We start from the raw sequence: 23,498 nt of genomic DNA, 5'->3' as shown, positions 1-23,498 counted from the left end.
TGTAGCTTTGTATTTGTTTGTTGCTTACTGCAAATAGGCCTGGGGATTTGGTATTACACTCTGCCAATCCAGACCTAGCAGTAAGACTGGAGTCAGTCGTTTAGCTTGCTGGGGTTCTGTTACTACTCTGTGAACTTAGCAAGTTTGCGGCTGTATTCTAAGACTTGCCTGTCTAATCCTGTCTCACTGTGCTAGGTGTCAGGGGTCAGTTTAGTGGCAGTAAGCTGAACCTGTGCACTACAAGTGAGAATTAGGATTGTGGAGACTCTCCTTGTGTCTATCATTCCATCTCTGACCAAGGAGTTTACTGCCACACCCGTTGGTAACCATTTAGGGTTTTGCTGTTGCCCTTAGCAACAGCATTTCGGGTTCTCTACGTATTAAAACACAACATCTTGCTTTTCCCATCTGAGCAGTTCTAATACAAGGGAGATACCCAGTTCCTTAGCCTCTGGGCTTCTCTGTTCACTTTGTGTGTATTTTGTTAACCTATCACCTTCTGTGTACGTTATGTCATATTCCCCAGTCTGTCTGTAAGTCCATTTGTTTTGCATAACAGTTCAAACACCAGTACATTCCTGCAGGCACTGGAGTGCATAACAGTCCTGACACCAGTACTTTCCTGCAGGCACTGGTGTGCATAACAAAAACTGAGACTTCATCTATTTACAAAGGGCATATAACAGCCCAGTTCTCAGTATCCAGTGACTGTAGGTGTAATTACCAAATCCAGAACTGAATTAACTGGGGCTCCATATCTAGGCTTATTGGAAAAAAACAAAACAAGAAACAAAAAGGGACAAAAACGAAAAAAAGGTGCTTACTAATTATGTCTCCATAGATCTACCTCCATTACCAGACTCCCCGCAATGTCTAAGTGAGGTGGCCCAGTTCCTGCCTCAGGCTAATCACGGGTTTTCTCCGGGTGCACCAGTTTCCAGCCAACAACCCGCTGCCAGGACTGTTAGGTCTGAGCAAAGTTCTGTGTCTACAGCGCTGCGGAATGTGTTGGTGCTATATAAAGAAGAGGATCATCGTAATTATGATAAAACCAGACAATGGCAGCTAAGCATGTTCAATACAGTACTCTCAACATTCAGCGGTCACAGGTCAGCAGGAAATACTCATTTCATAGTAAATAATCCAGTGGATAGTATCATTCAGACTGTAGCTTTTTTTTATTTTTTTATTGAAAGTGTTTATTATTAATATTATTGTTATAGGTCATGTTATAAAATGAGGACATGTAGAACTCTCAGTATCTGCAAATACCACCTTCACGCATATGCCCAGCGTTCAGTACGCCAGACCATTCACACTCACACCGGGCGCTGTATGACGAGGACTGTGCCGTTTCTCTGCAATGGGCCTGAGTCACCATCTCTTCCCATCAACTGGAAGTGTCCCCATCACTCACACATAGCACAGACAGCCATACTGTGGGCTGAATAAGAATTTCCTAACATCTAGCAACATCCCCGAGGCGAAACGTGCACAGCCTCACTGGTTACAGCCTAAATAGCAGTACCTTATACTGATGCGAGTTTCTCATTCCTGCCACAGATACACAGCAGGATAAGGTGTCAGAACAAACTGTCCCTTTGACCCAATCATTATTGGGAATGTAATCTGTATAAACTGGAGCACACATGAACTCATGTTTTGCCTATCAATACGTTGGAAACTAAGAGAACATGATGCCACTAGTTACTCGTTCACTGATAGGCTGCATTCAGAATGCCTGCCTCCGCTGGGTGTAGGTGATGGGGCCACAAACAAGAGAACTGGATTACACATTGGGTAGAGCTTAGTTTGCGTGACTTAAATAAAAATAAAAAAATATCCTACCTATTCTTGGGAGTGTCATTTATAAAGACTATAATATGTTTGCATTTTTTTTAATTTTATTTTAGAAATGTGTTACTTTTCCTTCTAGACCCCTGGTTCTGAACTGCAGTCCTCGGGGACTACCAACAGGTCATGTTTTGTGGATTTCATTAATCATGCACTGGTGAGTTCATCTTTTGCTGGGTCAGTGATTATTTCACCTGCTTCCACAGACAGAAATCCTGAAAACATGATCTGTTGGGAAAACTTGAGGTTTGAGGTTGAGAAACTCCAGTCTAGCCCTTTCTGCGGCTACCTGTGCAAATTTCATCACTGTGTAACAGGTGAGTCTTAAAATCTATCTATAAGCAACATGTATCAGCAGATATTATTGACCTGGCAGGATAATGAGACAAGTCGTTGACTCCTTTATAAAGAGAAGACTGTCCTTGGCCTGTATATTGGCAGAAGCTCGGCGAGTATCTGTAGATGATGAATTGCGCACTTCTCACACAGTCTCCTGGGCCATGCGGTAATCAAACACGCTTCCTCGCTCCGCAAAGCTGCGATTTTGACTCTGGGTGGGCTTCGGGACGTTACCGCCATCTTTGAGAACACCATATCCGCCCCCTCCAGGAGTGTGAAGGGTGAAAGTGTCCTGCAGAAAGGAAATAGGACATTGTCAGACATAAATCAGCGTCGGATGTTCTAATCCAGTATTCCTATGCCCAACCTGGTTCCTTTTCGAACAGGCTCAAGTTCCAGGCCTCAAAGTCTGTATCTGTAAACAGCTCCCATATATAACACTCCATGCCTGCAAACTAAGGACTACATTTAGGGTTGGATGCAAGTCCAATTGTGCTAGAGTACGTAAATATACATTCCATACTGTGCATGCAGACCAAACTGAGTATTTAGATTGGAGCAAATCATTGATCCATGGCCCCTTCAGCAAGGGAGCTTGTGAGTGCAAATGCCCTCTGGAAATGTCACCTAGCGAGACACAGACACATACCCAGCTATGCTAATTGGGAGGCCTATCTTCTGCAGCCACCGGTGGCCTGGTAGGTGAGGGTAAGGATTACAACTGCAGTACTGTTGAACCACTCCTGATTGCTCGCTTGAGTATCGACCCTTTCAGCTAATTGATTTCAGCTATATTGGGCGAAGTTGCAGCTGTCTGTACTTCATGACATTTCGGGCGGTATCTTATTACGTAAAAACGTAAAAAATGTGGTTTAATTGGATACCACGGGGAAAAAAAAATCGTCAAAGCCACCCCCCCCCCAGTTTTTCGTGATAGGATACCCGCCTTAATACAGAAAATGTCACTCATATTTACTAAGGTTTACTATTTACAAAGGTCTTGGCAGTGTTGAGAACGGGAGTTTTGCGACACAATTTTTTTACGCGGGTATTCGGAGTGTAAAATGCATCGAACTCTAAATCAGATCCTAAAAATGCTGAGAAATCAGGGTTTAGCTGATCCGGACTCATCAACTTCCAAACTAATCTTAGCTTATACTGCTTATTATAATAGTAGGGCTCCCCTCTTACCCCGGGTTCTAGAGGCACAGAGGTCTTCCCTCCCAAGTTAATGGTTCTGCCATCACCACGATGCAATAGGTTGAGCCCAGCAGCTCCAGGAGATCCACCTTAAATGAAGTAGACATATAATATTGAAGAAAAGAGCATTAGTGACTAGACGCCACACACTACAAGGCAATGAGAGGTTCATGTCACCGTTGAGTCCGTAAGGCCGGAAGACTCTTCGCTCAGTTAGAACGGACAAGATGATCGGCTGCCGAAACAGCAGCTCCCGAATGACTCCATCACCTCCACAATATCTCCCGTCCCCGCCGGAGCCGGGGCGCAGCTGGAAGCTTTTCAGGACCACTGGGTATCTAGAGAAAGAAAGGACGCAGGCTGTAAGGAGAAGGTCAGTTGTCTGCACATGAGCTATTTATTACTCCATGTGATTCAGAGGAACCCTATCTCACTCTCAGCCATGTCACTACTAAGCCTTCATCTTACGTGCAATGATTACATTAACAAGGAACACCCATGGATTGCCAAATACAGGGAGATATAAACACCAAGGACCAAATGTAATAACCTGCGATTTCGGTGGTAAAAATAAGATTTTAAACCTACCGGTAAATCTTTTTCTCCTAGTCCGTAAAGGATGCTGGGGACTCCGTAAGGACCATGGGGTATAGACGGGCTCCGCAGGAGACATGGGCACTTTAAGACCTTTTAACGGGCGTGAACTGGCTCCTCCCTCTATGCCCCTCCTCCAGACCTCAGTTATAGGAACCGTGCCCAGAGGAGACAGACATTTCGAGGAAAGGATTTTGTTAATTAAGGGTGAGATACATACCAGCTCACACCACAACACACCGTACAACCTGGTATATAACTAAACCAGTTAACAGTATGAACAAATAATATCAGCAACAGGTTGATCTGAACTGCAACACAACCCTTGTGTAGACTTATCAATAACTATGTACAAGTACTGCAGATTTATTCCGCACTGGGACGGGCGCCCAGCATCCTCTACGGACTAGGAGAAAAAGATTTACCGGTAGGTTTAAAATCTTATTTTCTCTAACGGGGAAATGCTGGGGACTCCGTATGGACCATGGGGTTTATACTAGAGATGAGCGGATTCGGTTTTACTCGGTTCTCAAAACCGAATCTTATTGGCTATCCAAAACACGTGACATCCGTGAGCCAATAAGATGTCGTTTTGAGAACCGAGTAAAACCGAGTAAAACCGAATCCGCTCATCTCTAGTTTATACCAAAGCTTCAGACCGGGCGGGAGAGTGCAAATGACTCTGCAGCACCGATTGAGCAAAGCACCGATTCAGCCAGGGTATCAAACTTATAGAATTTTGCAAAAGTGTATGAACTCGACCAAGTAGCTGCTCGGCAAAGCTGTAACGCAGAGACGCCTTGGGCAGCCGCCCGAAAAGAGCCCACCTTCCTAGTAGAATGGGCCTTTACCGATTTTGGTAACGGCAATCCAGCCGTAAAATGAGCCTGCTGAATCGTGTTACAGATCCAGCGTGCGATAGTCTGCTTGGAAGCAGGAGCGCCAACCTTGTTGGCTGCATATAGGATAAACAGAGCCTCCGTTTTCCTAATACAAGCCGTTCTGGCTACATAGATTTTTAAAGCCCTGACTACATCAAGGTACTTGGAATCCTCTAAGACATCCGTAGCCACCGGCACCACAATAGGTTGGTTCATGTGAAACGACGAAACCACCTTAGGTAGAAATTGTGGACGAGTTCTCAATTCCGCTCTATCCATATGGAAAACCAGATAGGGGCTCTTGTAAGACAAGGCCGCCAATTCTGACACCCTCCTTGCAGATGCCAAGGCCAATAACATGACCACTTTCCAAGTGAGAAATTTTAACTCAACAGTTTCAAGTGGTTCAAACCAATGTGATTTAAGGAACTGTAACACCACGTTAAAGGTCCCACGGTGTCACTGGGGGCACAAAAGGAGGTTGGATGTGCAGTACTCCCTTCACAAAATTCTGCACTTCTGGAAGAGAGGCCAATTCCTTCTGAAAAAATATTGATAGGCCGAAATCTGCACCTTAATGGAGCCTAACTTTAGGCCCATATACAGCCCCACCTGTAGAAAATGGAGAAAACGACCCAGCTGAAAAACCTGAATAGGAGCATTCTTGGATTCACACCAAGACACATACTTCCTCTAGATACGGTGATAATGCTTCGCCGTTACCTCCTTTCTAGCTTTAAGCAGAGTAGGGATGACCTCCCCTGGAATACCTTTCCTAGCTAGGATTTGGTGTTCAACCGCCATGCCGTCAAACGTAACCGCGGTAAGTCTTGGAACACACACGGCACCTGTTGTAACAGGTCCTCTCTTAGAGGAAGAGGCCAAGGATGTTCTGTGAGCATTTCCTGAAGATCTGGATACCAGGCCCTTCGAGGCCAGTCTGGAACAATGAATATCGTTTGAACTCTTGTTCTTCTTATCCGCAATATCTTTGGAATGAGTGGAAGTGGAGGGAACACATAGACCGACTGATACACCCACGGTGTTACTAGTGCGTCTACTGCTATTGCTTGAGGGTCCCTCGACCTGGAACAATACGTCCGAAGCTTTTTGTTGAGGCGTGACGCCATCATGTCTATTTGAGGGAGTCCCCAACCGTTTGTCACTCTTGATGAAGCCCCCACTCTCCTGGATGGAGATCGTGTCTGCTGAGGAAGTCTGCTTCCCAGTTGTCCACTCCCGGGATGAAAACAGCTGACAAAGTGCTTACATGATTTTCCGCCCAGCGAAGAATCCTGGTGGTCTCCGCCATCGTAGCTCTGCTTCTTGTTCCGCCCTGGCGGTTTACATGTGCCACAGCTGTGATGTTGTCTGCCTGGATCAGTACAGGTAGGTTGCGAAGAAGATGCTTCGCCTGTCTCAGGCCGTTGTATATGGCCCTCAATTCCAGCACATTTATGTGCAGACAAGCCTCGTGGCTTGACCATATTCCCTGAAAATGTTTTCCTAGTGTGACCGCTCCTCAGCCTCGGAGGTTTGCGTTCGTGATTACCAGAACCCAATCCTGGATTCCGAACCTGCGACCCTCTAGGAGGTGAGCACTGTGGAGCCACCACAGGAGAGATATCCTGGCCCTGGGGGACAGGCTTATCATCCGATGCATATTGAGATGGGACCCTGACCATTTGTCCAAAAGGTCCCACTGAAAAGTTCTTGCATGGAACCTGCCAAACGGAATGTCCTCGTAGGCTGCCACCATCTTTCCCAACACTCGAGTGCATTGATGAATCGACACTCTTTTTGGTTTCAGCAGATCCCTGACCATGTTCTGGAGTTCCAGAACTTTTTCCAATGGGAGAAAAACCCTCTGCCATTCCGTGTCCAGAATCATGCCCAAAAACGACAGTCGAGTTGTCGGCATCAACTGCGACTTTGGCAAATTTAATAGCCAGCCGTGTTGTTGTAGTACCCTCAGAGAGAGTGCCACTCTTTTCAGTAACTGGTCTCTTGATCTCGCCTTTATCAGGAGATCGTCCAAGTATGGGATAATTGTGACACCTTGCTTGCGCAGGAGCACCATAATTTCCGCCATCACCCTGGTGAAAATCCTCGGGGCCGTGGAAAGCCCAAACGGCAACGTCTGAAATTGGTAATGACAGTCCTGCACAGCGAATCTCAGGAACGCCTGATGAGGAGGATATATGGGGACATGAAGGTATGCATCCTTTATGTCTAGTGACACCATAAAATCCCCCCCGTCCAGACTGGAAATCACTGCCAGGAGAGATTCCATCTTGAATTTGAATCTTTTCAAATACAGGTTTAGGGATTTTAGGTTGAGAATTGGTCTGACCGAGCCGTCTGGCTTCGGGACCACAAATAGAGTTGAATAAAACCCCTTTCCCTGTTGCAACAGGGGAACCGTGATAATCAATTGCTGTTGACACAGCTTTTGTATCGCAGCTGAAACTAAGAGAGAAGCTGGTAAGGCCGATTTGAAAAATCGGTGTGGAGGCACGTCTTCGAACTCCAGTCTGTATCCTTGGGTTACAATTTCTAGCACCCAAGGATCCAAGTTCGAATGAATCCAGACTTGGCTGAAGAGCTGAAGACGTGCCCCCACCGGTGCGGACTCCCGCAGTGGAGCCCCAGCGTCATGCGGTGAATTTTGGTAGAGACCAGAGAGGACTTCTGCTCCTGGGAACTAGCCGCAGCTGGTGTTCTTTTCCCTCTACCCTTGCCTCTGGCGAGGAAGGATGATCCACGTCCCTTTCTGAATTTATGAGACCGAAAGGACTGCATCTGGTATGGAGGCGTTTTCTTTTGCTGTGGGGGAACAAAAGGCAAAAAGAAGACTTACCCGCGGTAGCTGTGGAAACCAGGTCCGCGAGGCCATCCCCAAACAAAAGTTCACCCTTGTAAGGCAAGGGCTCCATAAGTCTCTTGGAGTCAGCATCACCAGTCCATTGACGGGTCCACAACGCCCTCCTAGCTGAAATTGCCATGGCATTGGCCTTCGATCCCACGAGGCCAATATCTCTCGCAGCCTCCCTTAGGTATAACGCTGCATCCTTGATGTGACTCAATGTCAACAATACACTCTCCCTGTCAGATGACAAGTTATCTGCCCATCCTGCAATCGCGCTACTCACCCATGCCGACGGTACCGCTGGTCTGAGCAGGGTTCCCGTAGTCGCATAAATCGATTTCAAGGTAGTTTCCTGCCTGCGATCCGCAGGATCCTTTAGTGTCGCCGTGTCTGGAGACGGTAGGGCCACCTTTTTGGATAAACGCATCAAAGCCTTATCTACCATGGATGATGATTCCCACCGTAACCTGTCCTGTGAGGGGAAAGGATACACCATAACAATTCTCTTAGGAATCTGCAGTCTTTTGTCTGGAGTTTCCCAAGCTTTTTCAAATAGAGCGTTCAGCTCATGGGATGGGGGAAATGTTACCTCAGGTTTCTTCCCCTTAAACATACAGACCCATGTGTCAGGGACAGAAGGGTCCTCTGTGATATGTAATACATCTTTTATTGCAATAATAATGTACTGAATACTCTTGGCCACCCTTGGGTGTAACCGAGCATTATCATAGTCGACACTGGAGTCGGAATCCGTGTCGGTATCAGTGTCTGCTATCTGGGTAAAGGGATGTTTCTGGGACCCTGATGGGTTCTGTGACACATTAATATCCATGGATTGTCTCCATGCTTGGTTCTGGGACTCAGATTTGTCCAACCTTTTATGTAATAAAGCCACACTTGCATTTAAAACATTCCACATGTCTACCCAATCAGCAGTCGGTGGTGCAGACGGAGTTACTATTACATTCTGCTCCGTATCCTCTCTGGAAGAGCCTTCCGCCTCAGACATGTCGACACACACGTCCTGACACCCCCACACACACTGGGATATAGGGGAAAGACCAACAATAAGGTCCTTTAGAGAGACAGAGAGGGAGTTTGCCAGCTGACACCCAGCGCCACTGCGGTCTGAAATATTAATAATGTCCCAGACCCGTAAGCGCTTTCTGTATCACACCAGCACCAAATTAAAGTGCCCCCCCCTCCCCCCCCTGTTTTGCACCCTGTTACTTGTATACAGCGGTGAAGGGAGTCCGGGAGCAGCGTCTCTGCAGCAAGCTGTGGAGAAAATGGCGCTGGTTAGAGCTGAGGGACTAAGATCCGCCCCCTCGATGGCAAACTTCGGTCCCGATAATTTTTATACTGGCGGGAGTCTGTATATACTGCCCATGCAGTATCTATGCGTGCCAGTGAACTTTTATGAGGTAATTATTGCTGTCCAGGATGCCCCCCCTGTGCCCTGCACCCTTGCTGTGCCTCGTGCGTGTGCGAGGGGGCAATGGCGCGCAGCGCGACCGCCGCGCGGTACTTCACGAAGATCTGAAGTCTTCTGCCGCCTTTGAAGTCTTCTTGCTTCTCATACTCACCCGGCTTCTATCTTCCGGTTCTGTGAGGACGGCGGCGCGGCTCTGAGACGAACAGCTAGGCGTACCGACCCTCTGGAGCTAATGGTGTCCAGTAGCCTAAGAAGCAGAGCCTATCAGTAAAGTAGGTTTGCTTCTCTCTCCTCAGTCCCACAAAGCAGGGAGCCTGTTGCCAGCAGTGCTCCCTGAAAATAAAAAACCTAACAAAGTCTTTTTCCAGAGAAACTCAGTAGAGCTCCCCTAGTGTGCGACCAGCCTCCTCTGGGCACAGAATCTAACTGGGGTCTGGAGGAGGGGCATAGAGGGAGGAGCCAGTTCACTCCCATTTAAAGGTCTTAAAGTGCCCATGTCTCCTGCGGAGCCCATCTATACCCCTTGGTCCTTACGGAGTCCCCAGCATCCTCTAGGACGTAAGAGAAACAGGGAGACTTAAAGCGGCAATGAGTGTTAAATTAAAACCAGGTTGGCTCTGCTTTAAATTGAGTTGATGCTTTAAATCTAGCAACTATATCGCCAAAATTGCGCTGATGCTTGCAAACTGCAGAACATTACATTTAGGCGCAAATCTCACGTTCCCATCTGCTTTGCACTCCCTCAATCTTCCTTTCTTTCATCCTGAATTATTCTAGGGTAAAAGAAATAAAATAGCCTGTGGAACGAAGCCGGGCTCTTATTTAAACAAGTGAGAAGAGTCCTGTCCTTGAATAGCCAATCAGAGTGCCTTGCCTATGATTGGTTGGTGCGTGAGGAACCCACTCTCTTTTCTTAGCCCAAGACCCCATTGTGAGTTATGAATGAAGTTGATTTAAAGCCCAAAGTGAGTAGCCAATCAGGGTTTCTCATGCTGCAACAAATCACACAGGCAGCTCTGATTGGCTATTCATAGACAGTCCCTTTCTCATTTACTTAATTAAAACTGCACTAAGAGGAAGTCCTGTGTCATCCAATAGGGTATTTTTCTTTTTTTTAACACTTACATTCATTCATTCAGGATGGGAGAAAAGGGGAGCAAAGCATTTTTAACAGTTTCAGTGTGTTTGCTTATTGTTAGTTTACAGTGTGGAACTGCAGGTTGTGTTTATCAGGAATTACTGGTACTTGTAACGATGGTTAATTCATTATCCCAACCCTCACAGACATAGGCACGCACAGACTCAGGGGGAAAAAAACTCTCCCCCCTCCCCTGGGGCATATAATGCCTGCACTAACACAACCCTCCACCTTTGACAGGACATACAGAAACCAACACATCAACACAACTTTCTTTCTGCCAGGTTGGTACGCGGGGGTTGCGGCGCAGCAAAGGTGGGCAGTGCAGGGGCACAACCGTATCACTGTTACCCTGCAGCAGCGGTTGGAATAGAACACAGGTTCTCAAACTCGGTCCTCAGGACCTCACGCAGGTCATGTTTTCCAGGTTGGCTGTGGATTTTTAAATTGTGACATTTGGTGATACACAGTCCACCTGCCGGGTGACCTGGAAAACATGACCTGTGTGGGTTTCTGAGGACCGAGTGTGAGAACCACTGGACTAGATCATGACCAGGGTGCGAATGATCTGCTATAATAGAACAAGCATGTTTCCTTACTCTAGTCAAGTTTAATTCCTCAGTTGAGGGAAGGAGGACAACCCCCAATCATTTTTTCTGCTATCCTAACTGCCGGCTGGATTCTGTTCCCATCCTGTTTCGTGGCGGATCCAAACCACACTACGATCGATGTACAAAGAACAGACTGAGTTATTGGCGAATAAAACAGAATCAGCAGACCCTGTGGTAAACGAAACTTCCTGAGTTGCCGTAGAAAGTACAACCTCTGCTGCGCCTTCCTCATAATAAATCACCCACACCCACCCACGATTTTTCAGGTAGTGTCCAGCACCCCCCAGAAGACTGGGTGTTCCTCTTACATCCTGACCATTTCCTAGTGAAGTGTGCAGGATGGGTAGAAGAATTCAGGTAATTGCGGGTCTGTATGCAGGGGGCGGGGCCAATATGACCTGTTTCTGTATTACATCATTTGGCCCTGCCCCCTATTCATGCTAGCGCAATTTTCAGCATTTTATCCTCGGGGGCAAGGCCTAATGTTGCAATATCTTTTGAGCTGCATGTATAATATAGGTACAATCAATGGAGAAGCACCTATCAGATTCAGAGATGAATCTGCAATCAGCCAATCAGAAGTAGCTATAGTAAACAGTGTTGGTGACGACTCATCATCATCATCATCATCATCAGCGTGAATTTGCACCAGCAGGAGATGTGGCTACTGCCAGGCATATGTGTGTCTCAGGACAAGTCGGTCTCTTTTAAGATGGAATATAATGGGGGGAAATCAAGTGTTTTGCGTGCCGGCAGCCACTAGATGGCATCTGACAGAGCAATTCAAGTGTTGCACAGTCACCGCCAATACTGCTATGTTGTTCCGTCATTTTGATGTGCTAGTATCTATTATAAAATAAACACTAAGGGCTAAATGTAATAGGGGTGTAATTCCAAGTTGATCGCAGCAGGAAATTTTTTAGCAGTTGGACAAAACCATGTGCACTGCAGGGGGGGCAGATATAACATGTGCAGAGAGAGTTAGATTTGGGTGGGTTATTTTGTTTCTGTGCAGGGTAAATACTGGCTGCTTTATTTTTACACTGCAATTTAGATTGCAGATTGAACACACCCCACCCAAATCTAACTCTCTCTGCACATGTTACATCTGCCCCACCTGCAGTGCACATGGTTTTGCCCAGTTGCTAACAGAATTCCTGCTGCGATCAACTTGGAATTACCCCCTAGGTGCGAAAATTTGCGATTTTTCCGCAAAACTCACCTATAAATAGAGCTGCTTTTTATAGGCGAGTCTGACAGAAGCCCAGGTCTTGGGTGTATGGAGGGGGGGGGACCCCTTTATTGCTGGTTCCCCACTTTTCAAGAAAGCCCAGTACTAACTTGTCTGGAGCCTGGTGCTGGTTCTGAAAATGCAGGGAGGGCCCCTACTCATTTTTATCCTCATATTCTTAGAACCAGGACCGGTCCAAGAGCTTGGTACTGGCTCTTAAAATTCAGGTGAACCTCATGCTTTTGTGTCCACCTGAATCTAAAGAACCAGGACTGGCTCAAACAGTATGGGGCTGGTTAAGCTTTAGAGGGGGGAGGAGGGGAGAGTTTGGGGAGACCCCACATTGGGTTTTTTTTCTGTTCCTATTACATTTAGCCCTAAAGCTTGGATACACTCAAGTCCATTTTAATACCAGAAGTATTAAAACCAGGGCTGGCTGTTTTAAACCACCTTGGCTTAATAATAAACACTACGGGGTATATTCAATAAGATTCGGGTCCATTCCGACATGCAGTTGTCGGAATGGACCCGACAACCCCTATTCAAAGAGCTGTCAAATCCGACTGTCGGATTTGGCCATTCCCTGTGTCTTGTCCTGCCGCTGCTGCCAGCGGCTGCCGGGTGCGCTGACAGCAGCGGCGGGGGGGAACAGTGAGCGGCGGCCGGCGGGGGGAACAGTGTGGCGGCCGGCGGGGTAGCTGAGATCGGCAGTCGGAGCTGGCAGCGGGGGTGATGTCTGCAGTGGCGAAGGAGACACTGCAGGGAGAGAGGTGCCTGGCCGGGGGATGCCCGTCAAGGTTCCTCTCATCCCTGATCCCTGTAGCCCGCCGCACCGCTCCCCATCTCCTCACCTTAATCCGACTTGTTGAGTTTGTCGGAAAGAGGTCCAAAACCTATCGGATTTGGCCCGTTTCCGACAGCAGCAGGCGAATCGGCTGGTATTCCGCCGTTCCACCTGCTTTCCGACAAGTCGGGTTGCCCTACTTGTCTGAAAAAATTTGCCCGACAAGACGGTAGTTTCCGACTCTTATTGAATATACCCCTATGTCATGTTAGAGACTCGTACCAGTATAGGCCCCTAAACTGGTTCCTGCCTGGTAACAGCATATGCTCTATAATTACAATAGTGATTCTAATCTGTACAACAGGGCCAGGCCTTTACTGCCATTTCTCTCTCCCATTCTGCTGGGGCCCCAAATTTCTCTATTGTGTGGTTTCCACTGCTCCAACATTTATATCTTACACTAGGAATACAGACGTAAGTCCCTAAATCTCTGTATTTATGTAGGAGCTGACCGGTACCATTGTAATGTTTTATAAAGTTATTGAATCATTGGAATTATCACGATAAGATCACCTCACACAAAAAATTATTTCGTTATCGTTACCGTTTCTCCAGAATCTCCGGGTCCGTAATGCGGGTGTTAGTCATGTGAGTGTGAATTCCGCTTCTCCCGTGCCAATGCGGGCCAGCCCCGGCACCGCCAGCCACCGTCTCGTAGTAACTGGTGTTCTGGTTACCGAAGGTGATGTTATTCATACAGCCCTGCGGGAAATGACACTTATATGGGTGCCTCTTCCATATACCCTTATTTCCTGTAGAGGCTGGGTCTGCAGCGATTACAGGACCCACGCCACCATCAAGTTCAGCGCCCGTCTTACTTTTATACCACAAATAAATTAAATAATTTATTAACAACATTGGCTGCTAGACAACACCAGTTAGCAACTGGGACACCCACTTGTGAGTGACTGACTACACGCTCATTCTCTACTGCTTGGCATAATGACCGTGGTCAAATGTAATTGCGGGGCACTAGGACAGGATTCTGGGAGGACCAAACCAGTGGCCCCTTACCTCACCCAGAGAGCGTCTCCAAGTGCATTTCAGTCCCCACTGTTGCCTCCTCCGTAGCTGAGCATACAGCACTTTCAACATAAATGCAGCTCACTGCAGTCAATGGTTCTCCATCTAATCACCTTATCAGAGGATCAGCAAGCATGCAGCAGAAGTCCAAGGGACAACCTTGCCTTATCTCATAGAGCAGAGGTTCCCAATCTGTGTGCCGTGGCTCCCTGGGGTGCCTCAGTACACTTGCAGGGGTGCCCTGGGATGGTGGTGCAGGACCAATTCAAATTAGTTATGGTCAATGTAATAGGTAAAACCAGTGCTGGTGACTGTCAGTTATAAAGTATGTGGACAAACAGAAACAAATCCTGTCCCTCACCACATAATCGAACCTAAGGATGACATATAAACACAACTTGCTTAATTTAATATTTCTTTCTAAATTTCTCAATAAGAAACTTTTTGGCCTAGGGCAGGGATGGGGAACCTTCGGCCCTCCAGCTGTTGAACTACACATCCCAACATGCCCTGCAACAGTTTTAGCATGGCCAAATAGCAAAACTGTAGCAAGGCATGCTGGTATGTGTAGTTCAACAACAACTGGAGGGCAGAAGGTTCCCCATTCCTGGCCTAGGGGGTGCCATGAAAAAAATTTCTGATGCTCTAGGGCACCGTGATTCAAAAACATTTGGGAACCATTGCTATAGTGTGTAAGCTAGTGAGCAGTACCCCCTTACCTCTCCATCTGGCTGTTATTACTGCTTTATTCACAATAGGAAAGTACAACAGTATACAGTGCTATATAACTATTAATAATCCAATGACCACTCCGATACCTTTGATCTGAGGGAATCTCATGTCTCGGCACAACTAAGCCAATCATTGCATCCAAGTCGAGGCAACATCTTCTAACCAACTGCAGGTCCAAGGACTATAATCTACCCATCCTATCATATCTTATTGTGTGAGAGTCCGTCACAGCATTGGCTACAGACTGGCACTTACTGCAATCATAACTTAGCTAAAGGCCGAGTTAGTCAGGACTAGTAGATGCCACCTAACAGCAGCCGGTATAAACCCTCACTGCTGACCGTCTTTGCATGGGAAAAGCTGCACATTTATTTGCCTGCTGGTACTTTGAGATGTCTTGTGTTCTTTATCTGATTACAGGCTTGGGCTCAGTCCCTCACACGCCGTGCGCCCATCAGCAGGACGCCTGGACACGGTGGTGTGCCTCTTATAGATACCCCAACCCACAATGTGATGGCCCCATTCCAGAGCTTCCCAGGTAACGAGGCCAGCAGAAAAGGTGGCTTTCCCTGTAACCTCATAGTACTGGTAGGAGGACAGCAAGCGGCCTGAAAACAACTACTCATATGGTTTAAATGAAAATCTCTGTGAATATCTTCCTGTCAGAACTGATAGGAGTGATAAGGCACCTGGGGCCTCATGTAATAGGCTGCGAGATCCAGGCATGTGCGCAGTTCTGGTGAGTATTTCTAAAGCTGTGATAATTTAAAATGCAAAACAAGGTTGGTTTTGACTTTTATAGTCAGCGTTGGGCAACTTGATATACTCTCAGAGCCCCACATGCCACCTTTCCAAAGTATTGCACATTAAACTTCATTGAAGAATTTAAAAACTGCTCCAAACATGACCCTAGTAAGACCCGTTCACTCCTTCCACAGTGCTTCCAACCCCCCACATGCTCTCCGGCCTCACTTACTACTAACTTCCACATTCCCTCAGTTCCCCACATGTATCTAAACCCCCATCCAGCCCAAACTCATACCTGGACACCTTCCCTCAACTGCCACCCACACTCACATATTTCCCCAGCATAACGCCCATACCTCTCCACATGGCACTACCATCTCCTCAAATGGATCCAACACTGATTTAATGTTCCCACTTCACACTGGTACTGCCCTCCTGCCCTTCTCCCCAACTCACTTGCACTCACATACCCCCTCACTTACTGGCACTGCCCACAGGCCACTCTTCGGCAGTCTGTAATACTTTGAGTCCACAGAAGGAGGTAGAGCACATGGACTGGATAAGATGAGGGACAATCCTGCAGTGTAACCCTATTACCCCCAAACCCATCCTCCAATAGTGCTGGCAGGAAGGTTCCCCTGAGCTTCTCTTCCTGCTGCAACTGGATCCTAAGCTTTCAGTTTTACTGTCACCCCAACTGCAGAGGAACTACTCAGGGATTCTCCCCTGGATCTGAAGTACAAGGGGACGAAATTTGGATACATGATCTCATAAACCAAGGGAGGCACGTTCTCTATGTCTATCAGCAAGCAGGCAGAGGTTCAGGCCATGCCGTTACGCAGCCCCCAGTACAGTGCCGTCTAAAGCTCCCACTCTGCTCAACGTGTCTCACCTGTGAGGCTGCACAGACTTCAAAGGCCTTGAAGATGACATCTACAATTCTCTGTGATGTGAGTACGTTGCCCCCGACAACAGCAGCATCAGGAGAGGGGTCCAGGATCGATCCTTTGGGAATAATGACTTGGATAGGCACCAGGCAACCCTGAAGAGGACATACACGGAATATTGTAGGCGTTTGTTCATCGTTTTGTGACTAGAGGGAAGAGTTAGAAGCCTACCTGGTTCAGGGGAATGTCTTGGCCGACCATGCAGCGCAGGCAGTAAATCAGGGCAGAGAGGGTGATCGCACGGGGGGCGTTGGAGTTCCCAAACACTTCATGCCCAGAGCCGGTGAAATCAAACACAGCGCTGCCCTGGAAGTAACGTGGACACAGGTTAATGTTCTCAGTGGGTGGACGTTCCGCCAGGCTGGGTTATTGAATTGGGGAGAACGGCATTGGTTACATGAGTGCATTCAGCCCAGGTAAGCAATATGACAGAGGGAAGTACAGGAGCAGAGCATTCTGACGGGAGATGTTTTTGGGTCAGGCGTCAGCACCTCTCATTGAGGCTGCAGATATTCTTTTATGTCCATTGCATCCTTCCCACCATCGTCACAGTTGCCACACCCACCCAGGGGCGTGCTCTGAGCTTCCCAAAGGGCAAGACCACCACCAACTCCCCTTCAGTCCCCTATAAGCACTGCTGAAGTGCTGTATACCCCAGAGGCACCCGCTGACCTTTGTCTCCATCCAACTTTCCATAAGCCGGGATAAACGTTCCAACTCATAAGGCATAACCCCATCGAATCGGGACTGCTGTGCCATATTCCGGGCAAGCGAGATGTAATAACAGGGAACTATTTTTTTGTCTGTTCTACTTTGATTCACTAGTGATGGATTTATTTGCATATCCAAATAACTACATAACCTGTTCAAGCTGATTTTATTGTATTCATTTATTGAACGTACTTATTGGCCAAGCGGAAATGTTTCATCCGTCGCCCTACTTCATGACAATCCACTTACTGTACGATCATTAGGGCACTAAACAATATAGGTGACCCACAGGACATGCTCCGTCATTGTTATCTTTTTTTATTTCAAAGTGGTTACAACTTTCTAACTGATCACGACAGTCCATTGATTTATTATTTGCAAGACCAGACAGACGATAAACCATTTGTGTCAACGCATCTTGGTGGTCATTCCGAGTTGTTCGCTCGCTAGCAGTTTTTAGCAGCCGTGCAAACGCTATGCCGCCGCCCACTGGGAGTGTATTTTAGCTTAGCAGAAGTGCGAACGAAAGGATCGCAGAGCGGCTACAAAGTTTTTTTGTGCAGTTTTAGAGTAGCTCAAAACCTACTCAGCGCTTGCGATCACTTCAGACTGTTCAGTTCCTGCTTCGACGTCACAAACACGCCCTGCGTCCGCCCAGCCACGGCTGTGTTTTTCCTGGCACGCCTGCGTTTTTTTCAACTCTCCCTGAAAACGGTCAGTTGACACCCAGAAACGCCCACTTCATGTCAATCACACTGCGGTCAGCAGTGCGACTGAAAAGCTTCGCTAGACCTTGTGTGAAACTACATCGTTCGTTGTAATAATACGTCGCGCGTGCGCCGCATATGCATGCGCAGAAGTGCCGATTTTTTGCTTCATTGCTGCACAGCGAACGAATGCAGCTAGCGATCAACTCGGAATGACCACCCTTGTTGGATTAATAAGGGAATCATCATCCCTGGAAGCAGAATGGAAAATGTTCCGTCCGGCACCTATGATTATATTATGGAGCTGACACTCTATGTTGGCAATGCTCAGAATCACTCATTACCAGTATTTGTGCTGTAGAATAAAATCCAATTAGAGCCCTTACTGATCCTGGTGTAGATTTTCCAGTTCATAGATTTACGGTACATAATTAGTTATATTTACATAAAACACAATAAATAAGGATTGTAAATATTGTTGCAGTCAGAAGGGTGATTATTTTAGCCTGGATACATAGGAGGCTTTACATGCAATGATACCAGTGTAATTGCCGTTCTGCTTTGTGATTGGACGCAATAGTATTGCCCAATTACCGTTCTGCTTAGGCTCTAGCCTGGTGCATAGTTCTGGCACATGTATAGGGGACAGTTACCTCTTCTTTGTTGATCCGCACTTTCAGTTTGATTGGTGACCCATCATCCATGTATTCCACAGACTCCACCTCCAACGTTCCGGTCTGACGCTCCCATCGTTCCGCAAACTCCCGCAACATGTCCCTCACCGCCACTTCTGCATTGGCCTGATTGGGAAAGACCCCGAAGGTGCGAGACGTAACATGTCAATGTATAGGCCAATGTAATGTGTCCTCTTACTATTGTGTAAAGTGTCATAATTCTGTTTTATTCAGCTGTGTAGTCTTCAAAACTTCTGCATGCCCACAAAATGTGTCATCTAGTGAATGCATTGGCTGCAGGAGCTAGGTACGGCTGGAGTAATAACAGCAGAAGTGGCTTCACAGTGGAATCCCAGGAAGGACTGGCAGTCCCAGCAGAAGATAACACCTCTCCCTGGGACTGGCAGACCAACGATACGCAGATGAAAGTGTAGCCAGCAACTACAGTACAGTGCACATACTGGGGGATATTTGAGGCATATACTCCGGGTGCTGCAGCCCTGCCACCACTAGGTAAGATCCGCCATTGCTTTGGCAATAACCGCCAGGCAAGTCTCCGTAGGGTTACACAATTGTGGGGCAGCTGTTTGGCTTGTGTAGGCTGAGTGACGGGCAAGGCAGAGATTTGGGTTTTTTAGTTCCACTAATAAATGGATAAATAAAAATAAATCTAAAATATTATAACTAAATACATGTTAAAATAAATGGATAATAAGAAAATATTTAAGAACTCTTTAAATCTAGCAAGACATGCTATTTTGGAGGTTCTGCAGGGGGTCACGTATGGCTAAAACACTGGCTAATTGGCTGGCCAATGTAAAGGCATGGGGAAATCACCGATTCGGATCTTACTGCTAGCGTAAGCTATGTAATCGCCAGGGGTAACCCTTTGTTGAATAGGGCAAAAAGATATGTAGCCTTTATAACACTGGCCCCTAAGTGCCGGTTATGGCTGTGGAAGCATAGCAGAGCAGATACGGTCACCTGGATATGAGCCATGTAAGCCTGTACCACCGCCAGCCCGTAGACATCAATTAACTCGTTCACCAACTGGATGCCCTTCTGATTGGCTGCCACCTGCGCCCGCAAATCCGATATATTGTCGTGGAGATTACGTGTCCCGCTGCTGCCAGGAATTAGACCTGGGGCCATCAGAGACTCTGTGACAGCTGTGATGGGACATAAGTATCATCAGCGGAGAGGTACAGGAGACGTGATCTATATGTGCCAGACATACAGTATACAGGGGCATTACAGTCACTATATTTAAAGGGGATATTTGTGTGCCAGACATTTACAGGGGCGCTGCATGTACTTTATATAAATATGTATAAAACCGGGATATACATGTACCAGAAAATAGGATTTTAATACCTACCGGTAAATCCTTTTCTCTTAGTCCGTAGAGGATGCTGGGGATGCTTCAAGAACCATGGGGTATAGACGGGATCCACAGGAGACATGGGCACACTATAAGACTTTGAATGGGTGTGAACTGGCTCCTCCCTCTATGCCCCTCCTCCAGACTCCAGTTATAGGAACTGTGCCCAAGGAGACGGATATTTCAAGGAAAAGGATTTATTCAATTATTCTAAACTAAGATGAGATACATACCAGCTCACACCACTAACACGCCGTACAACATGGCATTCAACAACAACGCATGCAACGGCATGACCAATAACAGTCACAGGATGACTGAACTCAACGCAACATGAGCGCAACTATAACCAAACTGCAGACACAGCCCGCACTGGGACGGGAGCCCAGCATACTCTACGGACTAAGAGAAAAGGATTTACCGGTAGGTATTAAAATCCTATTTTCTCATACATCCTAGAGGATGCTGGGGATGCTTCAAGAACCATGGGGTTTATACCAAAGCTCTAGAACGGGCGGAAGAGTGCGGATGACTCTGCAGCACCGATTGAGCAAACAAGAGGTCCTCCTCAGCCAGGGTATCAAACTTGTAAAACTTCGCAAAGGTGTTTGAATCCGACCAAGTAGCAGCTCAGCAAAGTTGTAACGCCGAGATTCCCCGGGCAGCCGCCCAGGATGAGCCCACCTTTCTGGTAGAATGGGCTTTCACCAACTTCAGTAACGGCAATCCTGCCGTAGAATGAGCCTGCTGAATCGTATTACAAATCCAGCGCGCAATAGTCTGCTTAGAAGCAGGAGCCCCAATCTTGTTGGGAGCCCACAGGACAAACAGAGCCTCTGTTTTCCTAATCTGCGCTGTTCTGGCGACATAGATCTTCAAAGCTCTGACCACATCGAGAGAATTTGATTCCGCCAAGGCGTCAGTGGCAGAAATTTTGACGAGTTCTCAACTCCGCTCTATCAGCATGGAAAACCAAATAGGGGCTTTTGTGAGACAAAGCCGCCAACTCAGACACTCGCCTTGCAGACGCTAAGGCCAACAACATGACCACTTTCCAAGTAAGGAATTTTAACTCAACCTTGCGCAAAGGTTCAAACCAATGTGATTGCAAGAATTGCAACACCACATTAAGGTCCCATGGAGCCACTGGGGGCACAAAGGGAGGTTGGATGTGCAGCACGCCTTTTACGAAGGTCTGAACTTCTGGAAGGGAGGCCAATTCTTTTTGAAAAAAGATCGACAAGGCCGAAATTTGTACTTTAATAGAGCCTAACTTTAGGCCCGCATCCACACCTGCTTGTAGGAAATGGAGCAAACGCCCCAGGTGAAATTCTTCCGTAGGAGCCTTCTTGGATTCACACCAAGATACATATTTTCTCCAAATACGGTGGTAATGCTTTGCCGTTACTTCTTTTCTAGCCTGAAGAAATGTAGGAATGACTTCACTGGGAGTACCCTTTTGGGCTAGGATTTGGCGTTCAACCGCCATGCCGTCAAACGCAGCCGCGCTAAGTCCTGATACACGCACGGCCCCTGTTGTAACAGGACCACCCGAAGAGGAAGAGGCCAGGGATCTTCTACGAGCAACTCCTGAAGATCTGGATACCAGGCCCTTTTTGGCCAATCCGGAACAATGAGGATCGCCTGAACTCTTGTTCTTCGTATAATTTTTATCACCTTCGTATTGAGCGGAAGTGGAGGGAACACATAGACTGACTGAAACACCCACAGTGTCACTAGGGCGTCCACCGCTATCGCTCGAGGGTCCCTTTGTCCTGGAACAATATCTCTGAAGTTTCTTGTTGAGGCGGGACGCCATCATGTCCACTTGAGGAACACCCCAACGACTTGTCACTTCTGCAAAGACCTCTTGATGAAGACCCCACTCTCCTGGATGGAGATCGTGTCTGCTGAGGAAGTCTGCTTCCCAGTTGTCCACTCCTGGAATGACGACCGCTGACAGAGCGCTGGCATGTCTTTCCGCCCAGGGAAGAATCTTCGTGGCCTCGGCCATCGCCGCTCTGCTTTTTGTTCCGCCTTGGCGGTTTAAGTACGCCACCGCTGTCACGTTGTCTGACTGAATCAAGACAAGCAGACCTCGAAGAAGATGTTCTTATTGCAGTATGACGTCGTAGATGGCTCTTAATTCCAGAATGTTTATGTGAAGACAAGCTTCCTGGCTTGACCACTTTCCCTGAAAGTTTCTTCCCTGTGTGACTGCCCCCCAGCCCCGGAGGCTTGCATCTGTGGTTACCAGGGTCCAATCCTGAATCCCGAACCTGCGTCCCTCCAGAAGGTGAGAACTGTGCAGCCACCACAGAAGGGAAATTCTGGTCCTGGGAGATAGAATTATTTTCCGGTGCATGTCTAGGTGAGACCCGGACCACTGGTCCAGCAGGTTCCACTGAAACACCCTGGCATGGAACCTGCCATACGGAATGGCCTCATAGGCCGCCACCATCTTCCCCAGCAACCGCATGCAGTGAAGAACTGACACCTTTGCCGGTTTCAGAATCTGTTTTACCATGTTCTGTATTTCCAGAGCTTTTTCCACTAGAAGAAAATAAGAATTTACTTACCGATAATTCTATTTCTCGTAGTCCGTAGTGGATGCTGGGGACTCCGTCAGGACCATGGGGAATAGCGGCTCCGCAGGAGACAGGGCACAAAAGTAAAAGCTTTAGGATCAGGTGGTGTGCACTGGCTCCTCCCCCTATGACCCTCCTCCAAGCCTCAGTTAGGATACTGTGCCCGGACGAGCGTACACAATAAGGAAGGATTTTGAATCCCGGGTAAGACTCATACCAGCCACACCAATCACACTGTACAACCTGTGATCTGAACCCAGTTAACAGCATGATAACAGCGGAGCCTCTGAAAAGATGGCTCACAACAATAATAACCCGATTTTTGTAACAATAACTATGTACAAATATTGCAGACAATCCGCACTTGGGATGGGCGCCCAGCATCCACTACGGACTACGAGAAATAGAATTATCGGTAAGTAAATTCTTATTTTCTCTAACGTCCTAAGTGGATGCTGGGGACTCCATCAGGACCATGGGGATTATACCAAAGCTCCCAAACGGGCGGGAGAGTGCGGATGACTCTGCAGCACCGAATGAGAGAACTCCAGGTCCTCCTCAGTCAGGGTGTGCCCCTGACCAAGTATCAGCTCGGCAAAGTTGTAAAGCCGAGACCCCTCGGGCAGCCGCCCAAGATGAGCCCACCTTCCTTGTGGAATGGGCATTTACATATTTTGGCTGTGGCAGGCCTGCCACAGAATGTGCAAGCTGAATTGTACTACACATCCAACTAGCAATCGTCTGCTTAGAAGCAAGAGCACCCAGTTTGTTGGGTGCATACAGGATAACAGCAAGTCAGTTTTCCTGACTCCAGCCGTCCTGGAAACTATATTTTCAGGGCCCTGACAACATCTAGCAACTTGGAGTCCTCCAAGTCCCTAGTAGCCGCAGGTACCACAATAAGCTGGTTCAGGTGAAAACACTGACACCACCTTAGGGAGAAACTGGGGACGAGTCCGCAGCTCTGCCCTGTCCGAATGGACAATCAGATA

At 47.5% G+C, this 23,498-nt stretch overlaps 1 protein-coding gene across 7 annotated transcripts in view; it reads right to left on the bottom strand.

Annotated features, from left to right (window-relative positions):
• Positions 1 to 1,159: 1,159 nt before the first annotated feature.
• Positions 1,160 to 23,498, bottom strand: part of OPLAH (5-oxoprolinase, ATP-hydrolysing) — a 115,507-nt gene continuing 93,168 nt past the window's right edge. For all 7 annotated transcript variants that reach the window (XM_063921162.1, XM_063921168.1, XM_063921167.1 and 4 more), the window contains 8 exons: positions 19,522 to 19,706; positions 18,517 to 18,663; positions 16,617 to 16,751; positions 16,391 to 16,540; positions 13,541 to 13,698; positions 3,571 to 3,731; positions 3,385 to 3,482; positions 1,160 to 2,485 (listed from right to left, as the gene is read on the bottom strand). In XM_063921162.1, coding sequence (XP_063777232.1) covers positions 2,336 to 2,485; positions 3,385 to 3,482; positions 3,571 to 3,731; positions 13,541 to 13,698; positions 16,391 to 16,540; positions 16,617 to 16,751; positions 18,517 to 18,663; positions 19,522 to 19,706 — 1,184 coding nt within the window. In that variant the 3' untranslated portion in view covers positions 1,160 to 2,335. The remainder of the gene's footprint in view (positions 2,486 to 3,384; positions 3,483 to 3,570; positions 3,732 to 13,540; positions 13,699 to 16,390; positions 16,541 to 16,616; positions 16,752 to 18,516; positions 18,664 to 19,521; positions 19,707 to 23,498) is intronic.

Source organism: Pseudophryne corroboree, chromosome 5 (assembly GCF_028390025.1).
Source record: "Pseudophryne corroboree isolate aPseCor3 chromosome 5, aPseCor3.hap2, whole genome shotgun sequence".
Taxonomy (NCBI): domain Eukaryota; kingdom Metazoa; phylum Chordata; class Amphibia; order Anura; family Myobatrachidae; genus Pseudophryne; species Pseudophryne corroboree.
The sequence above is the reverse complement of the archived record's forward strand: the minus strand, read 5'-3'. Positions and strand labels throughout refer to the sequence as shown.